Source organism: Diaphorina citri, unplaced genomic scaffold (assembly GCF_000475195.1).
Source record: "Diaphorina citri unplaced genomic scaffold, Diaci psyllid genome assembly version 1.1 scaffold12, whole genome shotgun sequence".
Lineage (NCBI taxonomy): Eukaryota > Metazoa > Arthropoda > Insecta > Hemiptera > Psyllidae > Diaphorina > Diaphorina citri.
Window position 1 is genome coordinate 437,113 of NW_007377451.1, and position 17,799 is coordinate 454,911.

General features: G+C 37.5%; 1 protein-coding gene across 1 annotated transcript; it reads right to left on the minus strand.

The window, feature by feature from the left end:
• Nucleotides 1-11,132: 11,132 nt before the first annotated feature.
• On the minus strand, nt 11,133-17,421 carry LOC113466358. The gene is made up of 2 exons (XM_026821679.1): nt 17,289-17,421; nt 11,133-11,894 (listed from the first exon to the last, which is right to left on the minus strand). The coding sequence occupies exons 1-2, from the start codon at nt 17,381-17,383 to the stop codon at nt 11,156-11,158; spliced, it is 834 nt and encodes a 277-aa protein (XP_026677480.1). The 5' UTR covers nt 17,384-17,421; the 3' UTR covers nt 11,133-11,155.
• Between the last annotated feature and the right edge of the window lie 378 nt (nt 17,422-17,799).

Below are 17,799 nucleotides of genomic sequence, written 5' to 3' on the forward strand. Positions count from 1 at the left end.
AATAAAAAAAAAAAAAAAAAAAAATCCCAAAGAGAGCGTTTCATATGTTCAAAAAAAGCAAAATACAACAGTTTTTTCGTTGATTTTAATAAATTTTATTTTTGTAATCTATAAATTTAATAATAATCTAAACCAGGTAGGTACTTGAATTCGGCACTTTTCATCCTGATTCAAAACGGCGGCGCCGTTCAGTTCCTGAACTGAACGAAATTATTTTCTTGTCAGGATCAAAAGATGGGAAATTAATTAATTTTGTTCTTGATTTTAATGAAAATTCCAGAATTTGTGTCATAAATTCATAATATTAAAAGGATTATAAAGACCCTAAGCAATATTGCTTACGAGGCAAGCGTATTTAATTAAAGGAGTATTGCCAGCAATAATGAAAGGAGTAAGGAGTCCTTACGAAGGGGCTAAGGACCATATTTAATGTTAATGTCAACGGCAAGTTTGAACAGCAGATGTGAATGACGTTGGTATTATGGGAATGGACAATGGAAATAATGGAATATCAATCAAACCAATTTATCGAATCGCAACACTTATCGTCAAATATCGATGAGGATTGAAGTCTTGAGGGAAAAACGTTAACTCGATAGCTCGATGGGCTTGGGCTCTTTTCTTTCTCTGGAAAAAAATTATAGCGCTGTTGCCAGATTTATTTTAAAACATTTTGCGTGTTATGCTCGCTGATGTTCACACATTTTACAAGGTGATTAAAAAGTATGTTGTATCGTCTGTTCAACTTGGTGTTCTAATTCAAGAACTTCAGGATCATCAATATCTTCTTCGCTTGCATTGTTCTCACCATCTTGTGCAGATATAAGTCTGGATGCACTTTCTTTCAGGTGACTCAATTCTATTCGGCTAAATACATTCCGTCGGAACAATGAGTTGTGGGAACTTTTGAACCAAGGGGATTTTCAGGTCATGAACATTGAAAGAAAAAGTAATTAGAATAGAATAGAATAGAATAGAATATACCTTGTTTATCCTGCCAGAATGAGACTGAAAATTGAGACTATATAAAATATCCCTTTTGCAAATATTTTCATTTTTTGTGCAGATATCCAAATTAATCCTCTAGGGATCCACGGCCGTGTCTCAAACCGTGAATTTTGAGACCTGGATCTCAAAATTCGTTTCATTCAGATCAGTGGTAGGTAGCGGGAATTTCAAAGAGAGAGTAAAAAAAAATTCTTATCCGTAATCAATCAAATATATGAATCAATCAAATCAAAGAATCTATATCTTTTGATTTAATAATGAAAAAAAAAATACCCTTTGTATTTTCTTTTTATCCCCCCCCCCTTGTTCCATCATTTCTGATCTCATTCTCGCCATCTTTCTTTAGTGCTTCCTTTTTGATTTTCCTGTTTATTTTTCTCCTCTTTCGTCTTCCTTTTCATTTGCACGTAGATTTGTAAGCAGCTTCTTCTCTCCTCTCTTTCTTTCCCTTTCGTACCGTCTTATAACTAGACGTACTTACCTATTTATTTTATCTCTTTTTTCTGAGTCTCTTTGGTCTACTTTTTATTATTATTATGTATTTCCTTTTCTCCTCCTCTTTTTCTATCGTGTTGTGATTCTGATTTCCTTCTTTTAATTTTGTTCCTTTTCCCTTTCTGAATTTCAATTCTTCCTCTATCTCTTCTCGTAATATTTAATCTTCCTCTGTCTCTTCTATCTCCTTTTCTTCGCTTTTTCCCTCGTTATCAAACACGCGGAAAATATTTAACCAGTTGATCGTATTGTGACGAGAGTGGGAATCGAACTCTCAATACCTGAACTGAAGAGGCTCATGAAAGTCGACATTGATATTCATTTATTCTGATGATGGAGCAAACACATGGATAGTAAATAGGAGAAAAAGATATTGACTGCTCCTTGCTGCTTCTTCTTCTTCTTTTTTCTCATCTTTTTCTTCTTCTTCTTCTTCTTCTTCTTCTTCTTCTTCTTCTTCTTCTTCTTCACATAAATATTCTTCCCCTCGAATATTTCCTTGTTCATACGTTCTCTCCCGTTCTTCATATTATTATCTAGGTTGGATTCAGATCAATACGTAGTGACGAGTATTGAGAATTTATTCTAAGAGTTAGAGAGAGAGAGAGAGAGAGACAAAGAGGGAGAGAGAAGGTTGAGAGACAAAGAAGGGGAGTCGTGCGAAATTGAAGTAGAGAGGTAGAGAACAGTGAAAAAGAAAACGAAGGAGTAGGAAAAAGAATTAGAAAAGTTGACGGAGGAGGAGGAGGAGAAAAAGAAGAAGAAGAAGAGGATTAGGAAGAAGGAGAAGGCGAAGAAGTAGAAAAAAGAAGGTGATGAAGAGGAAGTATTACAAAACGGCTTTTGTGTCAGCTAAGTGTTACGCTATTAATCATTTCATGTCATAATATTTTGTCCTGTCTATAAAAAAATGAGGACAAGGGAATGATACGAAGATATAGGAAGACGAAAAAGGAGAAGGATACGAAGACATACGAAGACGAAAAAGGAGAAGGATACGAAGAGATACGAAGACGAAAAAGGAGAAGGATACGAAGACATACGAAGACGAAAAAGGAGAAGGATACGAAGACATACGAAGACGAAAAAGGAGAAGAGAAGGATACGAAGACATAGGAAAAAGGAGGGAGAAAAAGAGGAGTATAAGAAGAGAAAGAAGAGGAGGAGGAGGAGGAGGAGGAGGAAGAAGAAGATGAAGAAGAAGAGGAGGAGGAGGTGGAGGAAGAAGAAGAAGAGGAGGAGGAAGAAGATGAAGAAGAAGAAAATGAAAATGAGAAAAAAAGTAGAAAATGTACTTGGAAAATACTTACAGCCTACTCTTTTTTTCTCAACTTAGGCTGTGTGTAGGTATGCAAATTTCAATTTATTTTGACTCGATTTTGTTCATCCTATAGAATTTCTCACACGTCCTGGCGTAGCACAAAGATAAATAGATGTGTACTATGTTCTTTTGGTTATCTGCTATGTTCATTTTGATGTCTACTATGTTCTTTTTGATGTCTACTATGTTCTTTTTGATATTTTGTGTTGTTTTTGATGTCTGCTAGGTTAGGTATTTTTGATATCTACCTACTATGTATATGTTCTTTTTGATGTCTTCTAAGTATGGTTGGTGGTCTTCGCACTAAGACGAATCTCAAGAACTTTCACGAAACATGACATCCGGGGAGCTAAGACATCATCAGATGTTACTAGAGGCGCGAAGGTTGAATGGTGATGGTGCTCTTCACATACACTTGTGTACTTCCTCACTTGTTCGCTAGTGTACTTCCTAAGTGTTACACTTTTCCCTGTGTTCCCCTAAATTCCTGGGACCAAAATTTTCCGGGCTTTGAGGGAATTGCTGGAAAAAGCAACAATGGATAATTTTCTACACAAACTCAGAGCTCTGTCACAGGAAATTTAAAACTTATGACAAGGTTGTGGAAATGGTGGACATTTTATTTGACTAACATGAAAGCCAGAAATTCCCGGGCTCTGAATTTGTGGATGAGAAAACATCCCTTCTTCCCTCTCTGTGTCCTTTGTCTCTTTCTCTTTATCTATCTCTTCCTCTCTCTCTCTCTCTCTCTCTCTCTCTCTCTCTCTCTCTCTTTTTCTCTCTCTCTCCCTATCCAGTTCTCTCTTTCTTTGTCTCCCTCACTTTTCCCTTTTCCTCTGTAGCCTTTGTTCTCTTTTTCCCTCTACCTTCCTCTCCATTTCTCTTTATCTCTGTCTCAACCTCTCTCATTTTCTCTCCCTCCGCCTTCTCGTTCCTTCTCTCTTTTTCTCCCCTTTTCTTCTCTTACTTTATCCACCCTTCTTTTTCTCCCTCATTTTCCTCTTTCTCTGTCACCCTCTCCATCTATTCCTGCTTCTCTTCCTCTCTCTCTCTCTCTCTCTCTCAAGATAAGAACACAATGGCGTCAGTAGATGGAACATTCTTTCCCCTTCTAGAACTATTTCCATGAACCCCTTTCTTCTCTTCATTTATCCACCCTTCTTTTTCTCCCTCATTTTCCTCTTTCTCTGTCACCCTCTCTATCTATTCCTGCTTCTCTTTCTCTCCCTCTCTCTCTCTCTCAAGATAAGAACACAATGGCGTCAGTAGATGGAACATTCTTTCCCCTTCTAGAACTATTTCCATGACCGTTTGAAGGATAAAGTGGAAGAGGAAGAAAAAACAGGAGAAGAAGAAGAAGAAGAAGAGGAAGAAGAAGAAAAGGAAACAGGTGAAACGGGAGAAAGGGAAGAAGATACAAGAGAAGGGAGATGAAAGAAAAGAGAGAAAAGAGGGGAAGTGAAAGCTAAAAAAAGAGAAAGCGGTGGAGAAAGAAAGAGGGGAGAAAGGGAGAGAGAGAGTTTTGTTGTAATATTTTAAACTCTCTGCTTTAGGTAGGTACCTATACATAGTTCATACATACCTATACGTACATTATAAGAAGAAGAAGAAGAAGAAGAAGAAAAGGAAACAAGTGAAACGGGAGAAAGGGAGAAGATAGGGTACAGGAGAAGGGAGATTAAAGAAAAGAGAGAAAAGAGGGGAAGTGAAAGCTAAAAAAAGAGAAAGCGGTAGAGAAAGAAAGAGAAAGAGGGGAGGAAGGGAGAGAGAGAGTTTTGTTGTAATATTTTAAACTCTCTGCTTTAGGTAGGTACCTACCTATACATAGTTCATACATTCCTATACGTACATTGTACCTACTTATGTAGGTAGGTATATCCTCTCTTTGTAGGCAGAACTTCTGGGGGTTCCGTCACACGGTAATACCTACCACTGAGCAGTTGTCAATAATGTAAATCTTCTCAATTCTTTCTGAGGGAACGCCTGGACGGGACGTTTTAGTGCATTTACACTTTCAAAACTATCCATAAGTGTATTTTGGACTAGAAGGGAGATTCTTTAGTACCTGAAGTAATCTCAACATGAAAACTTTAAAGAGAATTTTTTATCAAGACACTGATGGGCAAACTCGTACCCATTTCGACAGAACCCGCACATACCAACGTAAAACTCGCCTCAAAATATTTGTATCCGGGGACCTCGACTTTTTTTCCTCTTTTGAATACCTACTTATGTAGGTATATCCTCTCTTTGTAGGCAGAACTTCTGGGGGTTCCGTCACACGGTAATACCTACCACTGAGCAGTTGTCAATAATGTAAATCTTCTCAATTCTTTCTGAGGGAACGCCTGGACGGGACGTTTTAGTCCATTTACACTTTCAAAACTATCCATAAGTGTATTTTGGACAAGATGGGAGATTCTTTAGTAGGTACTTGAAGTAATCTCAACATGAAAATTTTAAAGAGAATTTTTTAAACAAGACACTGATGGACAAACTCGTGCCCATTTCGACAGAACCCGCACATACCAACGTAAAACTCGCCTCAAAATATTTGTATCCGGGGACCTCGACTTTTTTTCCTCTTTTGAAAAAAATAATCTACTTTCAAGTCATTATCTACTTACCTACTTTTTTTACTCAAGTGTTTTTTACCCCCCGTCCCCTGTCCTCTGAAAAGTTCCCTAAAATTCTCTTAAAACCTAAAATTTGAACCTATTACGAGAGAGGGAAAACGTAAAAATATTTTTAAGTGCTCTGTGGTTTTTTGAGAAAGTTTCGGCAGAGGTGATTATTTATTTTTCCCGGGAACTTTTTAACAGGTAGCTTGTTTATATACGTACTTCGTACCTACCTATCTACACCTTGGAAAAACTGTTTTGTAAAAAAATGTAGGTAAATGCAATTTCTTTGTGTTATTATGTCACAACTTTGGTGCTCACTGCAGCATTGTAGGATTTTTCCCAATAAGTATCTCAATAATGGAATCTACTTTCAAGTCATTATCTACTTACCTACTTTTTTTACTCAAGTGTTTTTTACCCCCCGTCCCCCCCCTCTGAAAAGTTCCCTAAAATTCTCTTAAAACCTAAAATTTGAACCTATTACGAGAGAGGGAAAACGTAAAAATATTTTTAAGTGCTCTGTGGTTTTTTCAGAAAGTTTTAGCAGAGATGATTATTTATTTTTCCCGGGAACTTTTTAACAGGTAGCTTGTTTATACGTACTTCGTACCTATCTACACCTTGGAAAATCTGTTTTCAGTAGTCTGTACTTTCTGTGCCTCTGCAAGTCTGTACCTTACCACCTTATCAGTTATCAACAGAAAAGTTCAGAATATGGCACTTATTTTTCCAAAATATGGCAAAAAAATTAAAACATTACTTTCTAAAGAGTCGCCAGCCGCCAGACTTTCTTTGCCAGATTTCATCCTTTTACTTTCCATCATATCTCTACAACTCCTTTCATTTTCAATGGTCAATTCTGTTTCTTCTGCGCTGTTTATTCTCATCAGTTTACACTTCTTTATACATACCGTCATAACCCCCAATTAATCCAAATAGAGGAAGCACCTACCCATCATTCTATCTACCAAGGTACCTAGTATTCTACGACATTGTGTTTAGGTCATATTCTGCACTTCACAATCCTCGCACAGAAAATAATAGAGAGTTTTTGAAAACCAAAATTAGCGACTCCTTGAACTACCTATTGTCCCCTTAATCCTTAATTAAACTCTTTAACGTATTCGACGCAAACTCATTTCTGCGCATGTGCAGAAATGAGTTTGCGTCAAACTTTAAAATGTTCAGTTGGGACACTAATTTTGGTTGCAAAAACTCGCTAATGACACAGGGTACGACTGTCGTGAGAAGCGGAGACCTTTCGTACCGTCTTATAATTAGACGTAGGTACTTACCTATTTATTTTATCTCTTTTTTTCGGAGTCTCTTTGGTCTACTTTTTTTTATTATTATGTACATATTATTTCCTTTTCTCCTCCTCTTTTTCTATCGTGTTGTGATTCTGATTTCCTTCTTTTCATTTTGTTCCTTTTCCATTTCTGAATTTCAATTCTTCCTCTATCTCTTCTCGTAATATTTAATCTTCCTCTGTCTCTTCTATCTCATTTTCTTCGCTTTTTCCCTCGTTATCAAACACGCGGAAAATATTTAACCAGTTGATCGTATTGTGACGAGAGTGGGAATCGAACTCTCAATACCTGAACTGAAGAGGCTCATGAAAGTTGACATTGATATTCATTTATTCTGATGATGGAGCAAACACATGGATAGTAAATAGGAAAAAAAGATATTGTCTACCCCTTGCTTCTTCTTCTTTTTCTTCTTCCTCTTTTTTCTCTTCTTTTTCTTCTTCTTCACATAAATATTCTTCCCCTCGAATATTTCCTTGTTCATACGTTCTCTCCCGTTCTTCATATTATTATCTAGGTAGGTAGGTATGTTTCTTTTTCTTTTCATTGTCATATTCCTTCTTATTCTTCTGGCAGGATAAACAAGGTATATTCTATTCTCTTTGTCCTCCCTTTCTCTTCTTTTCTCCTATTCCTCGTCCTTCTTCTTCGTCTTCTTCTTGCCTTCACATCTTGATGCATTCCATTCTATTCTCTTTGTCCTCCCTTTCTCTTCTTTTCTCCTATTCCTCGTCCTTCTTCTTCGTCTTCTTCTTGCCTTCACATCTTGATGTCACGGGTTTTCATAAAATATATTTCCTTGTCTTCTCCGCCTTTTTATTTCTGGTTTTATGACACTTTTGAGATGATAATATTATTGTTTTGGGGACTCTTCCTTCTCCTCCTTCTTCCTCCTCCTCTTCCTCATCCTTGTTACCTCCTCCTCCTTTATATTATGCTTATTGTGCTTTTTGCCTATCTCTTAGCTTTTGTTTTCTCTTCTATTAGCTATATATTTTTCTCTTTTCTCATCCTTGTTTCCTCCTCCTCCTCCTCCTTTATATTATGCTTATTGTGCTTTTTGCCTATCTCTTAGCTTTTGTTTTCTCTTATATTAGCTATATTTTTTTCTCTCAGTGTGTGTTCTGTGTTCACCACACATTCCATTTCATTTTATTACATCAGATAGAGGTTCCGCTCCGCTGAAGGCATCCTGGATACTCTTAATACTTCTAATGAAAACATGGTGGTTGAGTGTTTTGATATCTACTGTATCCTTTTTGGTGTCTACCATGTTGTTTTTGATGTCTACCATGTTGTTTTTGATGTCTACTATGTTCTTTTTGATGTCTACTAACTATGTATGTTCTTTTTTTGATTTTCCTGTTTATTTTTCTCCTCTTTCGTCTTCCTTTTCATTTGCGCGTAGGTATGTAAGCATCTTCTTCTCTCCTCTCTTTCTTTCCCTTTCGTACCGTCTTATACCTAGACGTACTTACCTATTTATTTTATCTCTTTTTTTTTCTGAGTCTCTTTGGTCTACTTTTTATTATTATTATGTATTTCCTTTTCTCCTCCTCTTTTTCTATCGTGTTGTGATTCTGATTTCCTTCTGTTCATTTTGTTCCTTTTCCATTTCTAAATTTTTATTCTTCCTCTATCTCTTCTCGTAATCTCGTAATATTTAATCTCCCTCTGTCTCTGCTATCTCATTTTCTTCGCTTTTCCCCTCGTTATCAAACACGCGGAAAATATTTAACCAGTTGATCGTATTGTGACGAGAGTGGGAATCGAACTCTCAACCCCTGAACTGAAGAGGCTCATGAAAGTCGACATTGATATTCATTTATTCTGATGATGGAGCAAACACATGGATAGTAAATAGGAGAAAAAGATATTGTCTACCCCTTGCTTCTTCTTCTTCTTTTTCTTCTTCCTCTTTTTTCTCTTTTTCCTCTTCTTTTTCTTCTTCACATAAATATTCTTCCCCTCGAATATTTCCTTGTTCATACGTTCTCTCCCGTTCTTCATATTATTATCTAGGTAGGTATGTTTCTTTTCATTGTCATATTCCTTCTTATTCTTCTTTGCCTTCTTCTTGACCTAATAGGTATTTCTTCTTATTCGTTTTCATCTCCTTCTCCTGTCCCTTCTTTTTCTTCCTTCCCTATTCTTTCCTCTTCTCTTTGTTTTTTTTTTTTTTACTATATTTTTACTTTCTATTACCCTTACGTATAGGGAACCTATACAAGGTAATGAGAAAGTATTGCAATCGGTCCAAATTTTCAAAATAGCCTCTGTAAGTCTGTACCTTACCACCTTATCAGTTATCAAGTACCTATCGTAATTCCATGGGAAAAAAAATGGTAGATAACCTACCTTGACCTTTGCTCATACTCATCCTGAAATTCTTCAGTAACAAATTACTTTTTTCAACCTTTTCCCCTTCTTTTTCCATGTAGGAAACTTTCATCCTCATTTTCTCTTCCTCCTCTGAATTTTTCGAAAAAATTCCCATCTGGACAGAGTCTGGAATTTATTAGAGTTCATGGGTCAGTAGTAAGCAGAGAGAGAGAGAGAGAGAGAGAGAGAGAGAGAGGGAGGGAGAGAGAGAAAGAGAGAGAGAGAGGGAGAAAGAGAGAGATAGAGAGAGAGAGAGATCTGTTCATCAGCGTCCACACCTATGGTCGAGCGACATTGATCAATCTCTGAACTAAAACTAACTGATTACCTGAAGCATGTAACATATTGATATACGTGTTGCCCCGGTGTAATTACGCCCTAATAGTGCCTTTAAGCTGTGTTCGCACATAGTCAACGGCTATCGATCGATGTCAACTGAAACAGTATTTTTTTTTTTTTTTTTTTAAATTAAAATGTTCAGTTGGGACACTAATTTTGGTTGCAAAAACTCGCTAATGACACAGGGTACGACTGTCGTGAGAAGCTGAGAAGTGAACAGTGCAGAGTCGTACTTGGAACAGACCACACGTCCCTAAATAGGGATATGAGGACCCTATTATTTGAAATGGCCGACCCCATTTTTTTTTTCTTTTTTTTTTTTCCAAGCATGTCACATTGTGCAGCTACATTGGGCATATCGCGAACATTCCGGTGCCATTCCCAGAACATGAATGCAAAGTCCTGGAAGCCAGGAAGCGTTAACAACATAGATTCACCTCGTCGATCGACGGCCTTCGACTATGTGTGGACACATCTTTATAACTCGCTTCGTTCGGTTAACCATAACTTCTTGAAGATAACATTCTCGTCTTTATCGTTCTCGTAGAAGAAAAAGAACTGTCATCGTCACATGTAAATAAAGGTGGCATCGGTATTCCTGCGCTGAAAGCCCTATGTTAGTATTTACTTATTTAGTTTAAAACATTACTTTCTAAAGAGTCGCCAGCCGCCAGACTTTCTTTGCCAGATTTCATCCTTTTACTTTCCATCATATCTCTACAACTCAGCCTCCTCCTCCTCCTCCTCCTCCTCCCAGTCATAATGTTTTGTTGTTATTTATTCAGAAGGATAATCATTGTCTTCCGGTGAAATTGAAGCAAGGCAAATAAGGGCTTCATATATGCGATATTGTCACCAAAGTCTACATTATACATGAGAGGAGACTTTTTGACATGAATGATATTCTTTTCCTCCTCTCCTTCTTCGTGCTTCGTTCTCCTTCGTCTTCTCCTCCTCTTCTTCCTCCTCCTCCTCTTTCTTCTTCGTTTTCTTCATCTTTTCCTCCATCTTGTCTACAATGAAAAATGAGATATGACAGAAAAGCAAGGATACAATGCTAATGCTAAGCTGAGGATAAACTTACTCAGAATGTCAATCACTGGGCTTGTTGCATTGGATGGTGACATGTTAGTATGAATGAAGTTTCTGAACCATATTAGGGACAATGAGAGCTGAACTATTCCTTAATACCTATATTATTACCCCCAGAAGTAGAGTCTTATGTTGAAAGACACTTTGGATTTTTGTGAGAACTCAGGTGAATCAAAGAGTCTCATTATGGACAACATACACGTAGAGTTAACATGATTTGTACTGTAGAAAATACCCTATAGTTTATTGATAGATGCAGTTCAAATTGGTCACTAGTTAACTCAGCGTACAGCACAACGGTGCGGTGGTGTACCAGTCAAGCTAATCAATGTTGCGCGTGGTTGCGACTGATGATCGTCTGATGTGCAACTCGAGTGCTGTTGGTTTTTCCGACCTCAGACTGGGTGAGGTTCATGTGAGGAGGCGGATGGATAGCTTGTCCCTGAACGGAGGTAAAAACCCATATCACTAAAAAAACAGAACTTTATACCCATATAAAACAAGATTGCCATTTGGGACTGAATTGAACACTTGCTTGGTAAAATGAAAATTGAACTTTATTATCGAAGTCATAGCACGTCACATCAATCTTCATTTAATTGATTTGGGAATTCACCATTCGTGTCCCTCAGTCTAATCTCACTGAAATTACTGAAAGCATTATCCAATTCTTCCGAGGGCAGAGTATAACTTATGTTTCCCTGACTCTGAGGTCTAATTATATCTTCGTCATGAGGTCTGGCGGAACTGTGAACACTACTTGTAGGACCACCATCAAAATCATCTTCCGCAACGTTTTCTGATCTCAGCCTGTGGTTATTCGAGTCAAAATCATCTCCAGAAGCAAGTTGTGATCGTAAGCTGTGATAATTTGAATCTACATCGTCATCGGCGATAAGAGATCTTAGGCTGTGGTAGCTGGATGTTGATGTAGCTCCAATACCGTCGGCGTCGGCGATACCACATGCCACACCAATACCATGGGATCTGTAACTATGGTAACTACCCTCTCCATCGGAGTCATCTGTATGGTGCTGAGTGTCGTAGTTGAGCCAATGATCTATTCGGTGAGAACTATAGGCCGGGAATCCGTGAAAAGCGGAACTGCCCAAAGTCCTGGACCTGAGAGGGCCTCTGTAAGCAGGGTTCACACTCGGAAGGCTTCCAGTGATGGACATTGACCTTGGGAACTGTTCCGTTGCTGCCTGACGCGTTAGAAAGTGGGGGACCAACGCTCGGAAGTTCGTCTGTAGCAAGTCTGTAGCTAGAGTGGGGGTGATCTGAGTTGAGAGGTTGCTTTGGCATTTGCAGTACATGATGTTGGTGCAGGTCACCAGAAGTAGGATGGTGGTGAAGAGGATGCCCAGATATAAACAGTCGGTCCAGGTCAGATCTTGCTCAATGGCGATCTCCTCCATGGAGAAAAGATCGGAGAGGAATGACGCCGCGGATGTCATTCCTGGGTTTCGTTTCTAGATAAAAAATATAATTTTTGTTCCCTGTTTTAGCTTTTTTATAAAAACACAAAAAAGTATAACAGAAGAACTCATAGGTACACAAGCCAATAATTTTAAGGCATTGTTCCGGATTTTCGCATTGTTCCGGATTAGGTGTAAATAAATAATTTACTGAATACCTATCTGTGAACCCTACATACCTTTTATCTGCGTTTTCAGTCTTTTTTTCTAAGTTCAAGGTAAACACACCGAATTTTCCAGATTTAAAATTAACTAATTCCTTGAAATTGAAAAGGCTAGGCACAAATAACACTTTGATGCATTGTTCCGGATTAGGTGTAAATAAATAATTTACTGAATATCTGTGAACCCTACATAACTTTTATCTGCGTTTTCATCTTTTTTTTCCAAGTTCAAGGTAAACACACCGAATTTTCCAGATTTAAAATTAACTAATTCCTTGAAATTGAAAAGGCTAGGCACAAATAACACTTTGAAAAGACTACATACCATCTCAATTATCCATCAACAGAAAAGGAACAAACTAAATTCGACCTAATATTTAACCAACTTAACGATCTAATACCTACCTAATACAATATCCTCGCATAGACAGCTAAGCTAATCAACTTTCCCGAAGGTCGTCGGGCGTTATTCAAATAACTTTCAACTTGAAAGGAAAGTTATTCCACCGCCATGTTGGAAAAGCAGACGAATCGAAATTCCCATAACAATTATGATTTTATAGTTCTGGCGAACATTACACTTTGATCTTTTATGTGGGTCAAAAGTGCAAAGTTCATCATAATACCGTCATAACCCCCAATTAATCCAAATAGAGGAAGCACCTAGCTATCATTCTATCTACCAAGGTACCTAAGTATTCTACGACATTGTGTCTAGGTCATATTCTGCACTTCACAATCCTCGCACAGAAAATAATAGAGAGTAGAGAGTTTTTGAAAACCAAAATTAGCGACTCCTTGAAGAGAGATCTTAGGCTGTGGTAGCTGGATGTTGGTGTAGCTCCAATACCGTCGGCGTCGGCAATACCACATGCCACACCAATACCATGGGATCTGTAACTATGGTAACTACCCTCTCCATCGGAGTCATCTGTATGGTGCTGAGTGTCGTGTGACATAATTATGAAATGTAGAAGAGAAGTGGTAGAGAGGTGTTCTACATTATAAAAAACATAAATACATAATTATTACGTACTGTAAGGGTAGAGTGTGCGACATAAATACATAATTACTGCTAACTTTAGAGTGTCCTACATAATGATTGTAAAAAGGGGGAAGAGGGGAAGTGGTGTCCTACATATTTACGAAATTTCGGAGGGATGCGAGGCCCCACACCCCGGCGATTCAGGGCACTGGCAATATCCTACATTGCTTATACATCCTATATTAGATTAGTAATAGTTAAAGTAGTTAGAAACAACTATTTTCTAATATCAACCTATTTGAACTAACTATTAACTATTTCTAAGCCAAACACATGCATACACTTCTCCCATTCTCTTCCATTCCTTTCTTTCCCATACTACTCTAAATCTGTTTTCAGTAGTCTGTACCTACTTTCTGTGCCTCTGCAAGTCTGTATCTTAACACCTTATCAGTTATCAACAGAGAAGTTCAGAATATGGCACTTATTTTTCCAAAATATGTCAATAAAAAACATGGCAACATGGCACTTATTAGGATTTTTATGGCATTTTCCCAAATTTCGCTAAAATATGGCAAAATAGTATGGCGCCAAGGCAATATGGCATTTGAACTTCCTTGGTTATCAACTATCGTAATTCGAAAAAAAAAAAAAAAAAAAAATGGTAGATACGTAAACATACCTTGACCTTTGCTCATACTCGTCCTGAAATTCTTCAGTAACAAATTACTTTTTTTTAAAAAAAAATCTCAACCTTTTTTTTTCTAGGTAGGAAACTTTCATCCTCATTTTCTCTTCCTCTGAATTTTTCAAAAAAATTCCCGACTTGACAGAGTCTGGAATTTATTAGAATTCATGGGTCAGTAGTAAGCAGAGAGAGAGAGAGAGAGAGAGAGAGAGAGAGAGAGAGAGAGAGAGAGAGAGAGAGAGAGAGAGAGAGAGAGAGAGAAAGAGAGAGAGAGACAGAGAGAGAGAGAGAGAGAGAGATCTGTTTCTGTTCTTCACCGTCCACACTATGGTTGAGCGACATTGATCAATCTCTGAACTAAAACTAGCTGATTACCTGAAGCATGTAACATATTGATACATGTTGCCTCGGTGTAATTACGCCCTAATAGCGCCTTTAAGCTGTGTTCGCACATAGTCAACGGCTATCGATCGATGTCAACTGAAACAGTATTTTTTTTTTATTTTTAATATTTATGACTTTTTTTTCTTTACATTTTTACTTAACTGTCTTAACAACACAGATTCACCTCGTCGATCGACGGCCTTCGACTATGTGTGGATACATCTTTATAAAACTCGCTTCGTTCGGTTAACCATAACTTCTTGAAGATAACATTCTCGTCTATATTATCGTTCTCGTAGAAGAAAAAGAACTGTCATCGTCATGTAAATAAAGGTGGCATCGGTATTCCTGCGCTGAAAGCCCTATGTTAGTATTTACTTATTTAGTTTAAAACATTACTTTCTAAAGAGTCGCCAGCCGCCAGACTTTCTTTGCCAGATTTCATCCTTTTACTTTCCATCATATCTCTACAACTCAGCCTCCTCCTCCTCCTCCCAGTCATAATGTTTTGTTGTTATTTATTCAGAAGGATAATCATTGTCTTCCGGTGAAATTGAAGCAAGGCACTAGGTACCTAGGGCATACTAGAGGAACTTCATTTTGTATAAACCATTTTGTATAAGTCTATTGTTAGTATGTTTCAGCCAAGTGTCATATTGTAATGTAATTTTGTCCAAGGATTTCTCTATTGTTCTTGGCGCGTTAAACTTTCCGAGGAGATGTGTTTGTTTTTGACGTCTTCAGTACCACTGGGTCTGGGGCTGACATTGGATAATATATGCTGATTTATATAAAGAAAGTCTGCTCCTTAAATTATACATTTTCTTATTGCTTCTGTAATATTGTAAAAAAAGAGAGAGATAGGTAGGCAGTGTATGACATGATTTAAAGATTTTTTTTTTTAAGAGGTTTGACAGAGGGAACTGTAACTCCTATGGTCTTATCGTCCCGAAATCGAAGAGAAAAGGAAGACAGGATAGGAGAAAGCCAGCCGTTCCGAGAACGAACATTATCCCATCATCCTCCTCCCAGTCATAATGTTTTGTTGTTATTTATTCAGAAGGATAATCATTGTCTTCCGGTGAAATTGAAGCAAGGCAAATAAGGGCTTCATATATGCGATATTGTCACCAAAGTCTACATTATACATGAGAGGAGACTTTTTGACATGAATGATATTCTTTTCCTCCTCTCCTTCTTATATATGCGATATTGTCACCAAAGTCTACATTATACATGAGAGGAGACTTTTTGACATGAATGATATTCTTTTCCTCCTCTCCTTCTTCGTGCTTCGTCCTCCTTCGTCTTCTTCTCCTCCTCATCTTCCTTCTTCTCCTCCTCCTCTTTCTTCTTCGTTTTCTTCTTCTTTTCCTCCATCTTGTCTACAATGAAAAATGAGATATGACAGAAAAGCCTCTTTCTTCTTCGTTTTCTTCTTCTTTTCCTCCATCTTGTCTACAATGAAAAATGAGATATGACAGAAAAGCTACGGCATACTAGAGGAACTTCATTTTGTATAAGTCTATTGTTAAGTATGTTTCAGCCAAGTGTCATATTGTAATGTAATTTTGTACAAGGATTTCTCCATTGTTCTTGGCGCGTTAAACTTTCCGAGGAGATGTGTTTGTTTTTGACGTCTTCAGTACCACTGGGTCTGAGGGCATACTAGAGGAACTTCATTTTGTATAAGTCTATTGTTAGTATGTTTCAGCCAAGTGTCATATTGTAATGTAATTTTGTACAAGGATTTCTCCATTGTTCTTGGCGCGTTAAAATTTCCGAGGAGATGTGTTTGTTTTTGACGTCTTCAGTACCACTGGGTCTGGGGCTGACATTGGATAATATATGCTGATTTAAATAAAGAAAGTCTCCTCCTTAAATTATACATTTTCTTATTGCTTCTGTAATATTGTAAAAAAAAGAGAGAGACTTTTTTCTTCCAGTGAACATTTGAAAATTTTGCTCCGTGTTGAGTTAAGTTTTTTTCAAGGTTCTAGTAAGAATTCAGTTCTGATTTTTTGAAGATATTTCTAGAGGTTTGATAGAGCGAACTGTAACGGCTAAGGTCTTATCGTCCCGAAAGCGAAGACATGAGCCAGTTAGGAGAGAAGGAGGACAGGATAGGAGAAACCCGGCCGTACCGAGAGACAACCTGTTTACGATAAAATCTGGCGTAGGTGAGAATCGAACCCACCACCTAGTGCTTACAAGGCAGACACAGACAAGTTACCCTCCAAGCTAATTAAGCTAAAATGGCCCTCTATACATTTTGAGTTTGACATGCCTGGTATATATGTATATTTTTGGCAGTTATCAACATAAGTAAATATACTTAAGTATAGTGCTGTATTTAGACTGTAAAGGGAGGGCAGGTTGTTCCAATATTTCAACAGTCTCATAACTAAAATGTCTAGGAACTATCACTCAGTTGATTATTGACTCAATGGACTCAAGTGATTTAGTGAGTCCAATTTCTTTCTTAATTTCAGTCCAACTTCTCCCTGAACTTTTGTATCATTCCGGAACTTAATCACTTAGGAATAGCTAGGAACTAGAAACAAGAAACTTTTGCTGAAAGGAAATGTCTAACACAATTCGCCATTTGGAGAATTAATCCAATATTTCAACAGTCTCATAACTAAAATGTCTAGGACCTATCACTCAGTTGATTATTGACTCAAGTGATTTAGTGAGTAGTGAGTCCAATTTCTTTCTTAATATTTCAGTCCAATTTCTCCCTGAACTTTTGTATCATTCCGGAAGTTAATCACTTAGGAATAGCTAGGAACTAGAAACAAGAAACTTTTGCTGAAAGGAAATGTCTAACACAATTCGCCATTTGGAGAATTAACCAATTTTAAACTTATTCGTTAGCTTTGTTTCTAGCTTTCTAAATATAGGTACCTTACGGCATACTAGAGGAACTTCATTTTGTATAAGTCTATTGTTACTGTAGCTAGAGTGGGGGTGATCTGAGTTGAGAGGTTGCTTTGGCATTTGCAGTACATGATGTTGGTGCAGGTCACCAGAAGTAGGATGGTGGTGAAGAGGATGCCCAGATATAAACAGTCGGTCCAGGTCAGATCTTGCTCAATGGCGATCTCCTCCATGGAGAAAAGATCGGAGAGGAATGACGCCGCGGATGTCATTCCTGCGTTTCGTTTCTAGATAAAAAAATATAATTTTTGTTCCCTGTTTTAGCTTTTTTATAAAAACACGAAAAAGTATAACAGAAGAACTCGTAGGTACACAAGCCAATAATTTTAAGGCATTGTTCCGGATTTTCGCATTGTTCCGGATTAGGTGTAAATAAATGATTTACTGAATATCTGTGAACCCTACATAACTTTTATCTGCGTTTTCAGTCTTTTTTTCAAAGTTCAAGGTAAACACACCGAATTTTCCAGATTTAAAATTAACTAATTCCTTGAAATTGAAAAGGCTAGGCACAAATAACACTTTGAAAAGACTACATACCATCTCAATTATCCATCAACAGAAAAGAAACAAACTAAATTCGACCTAA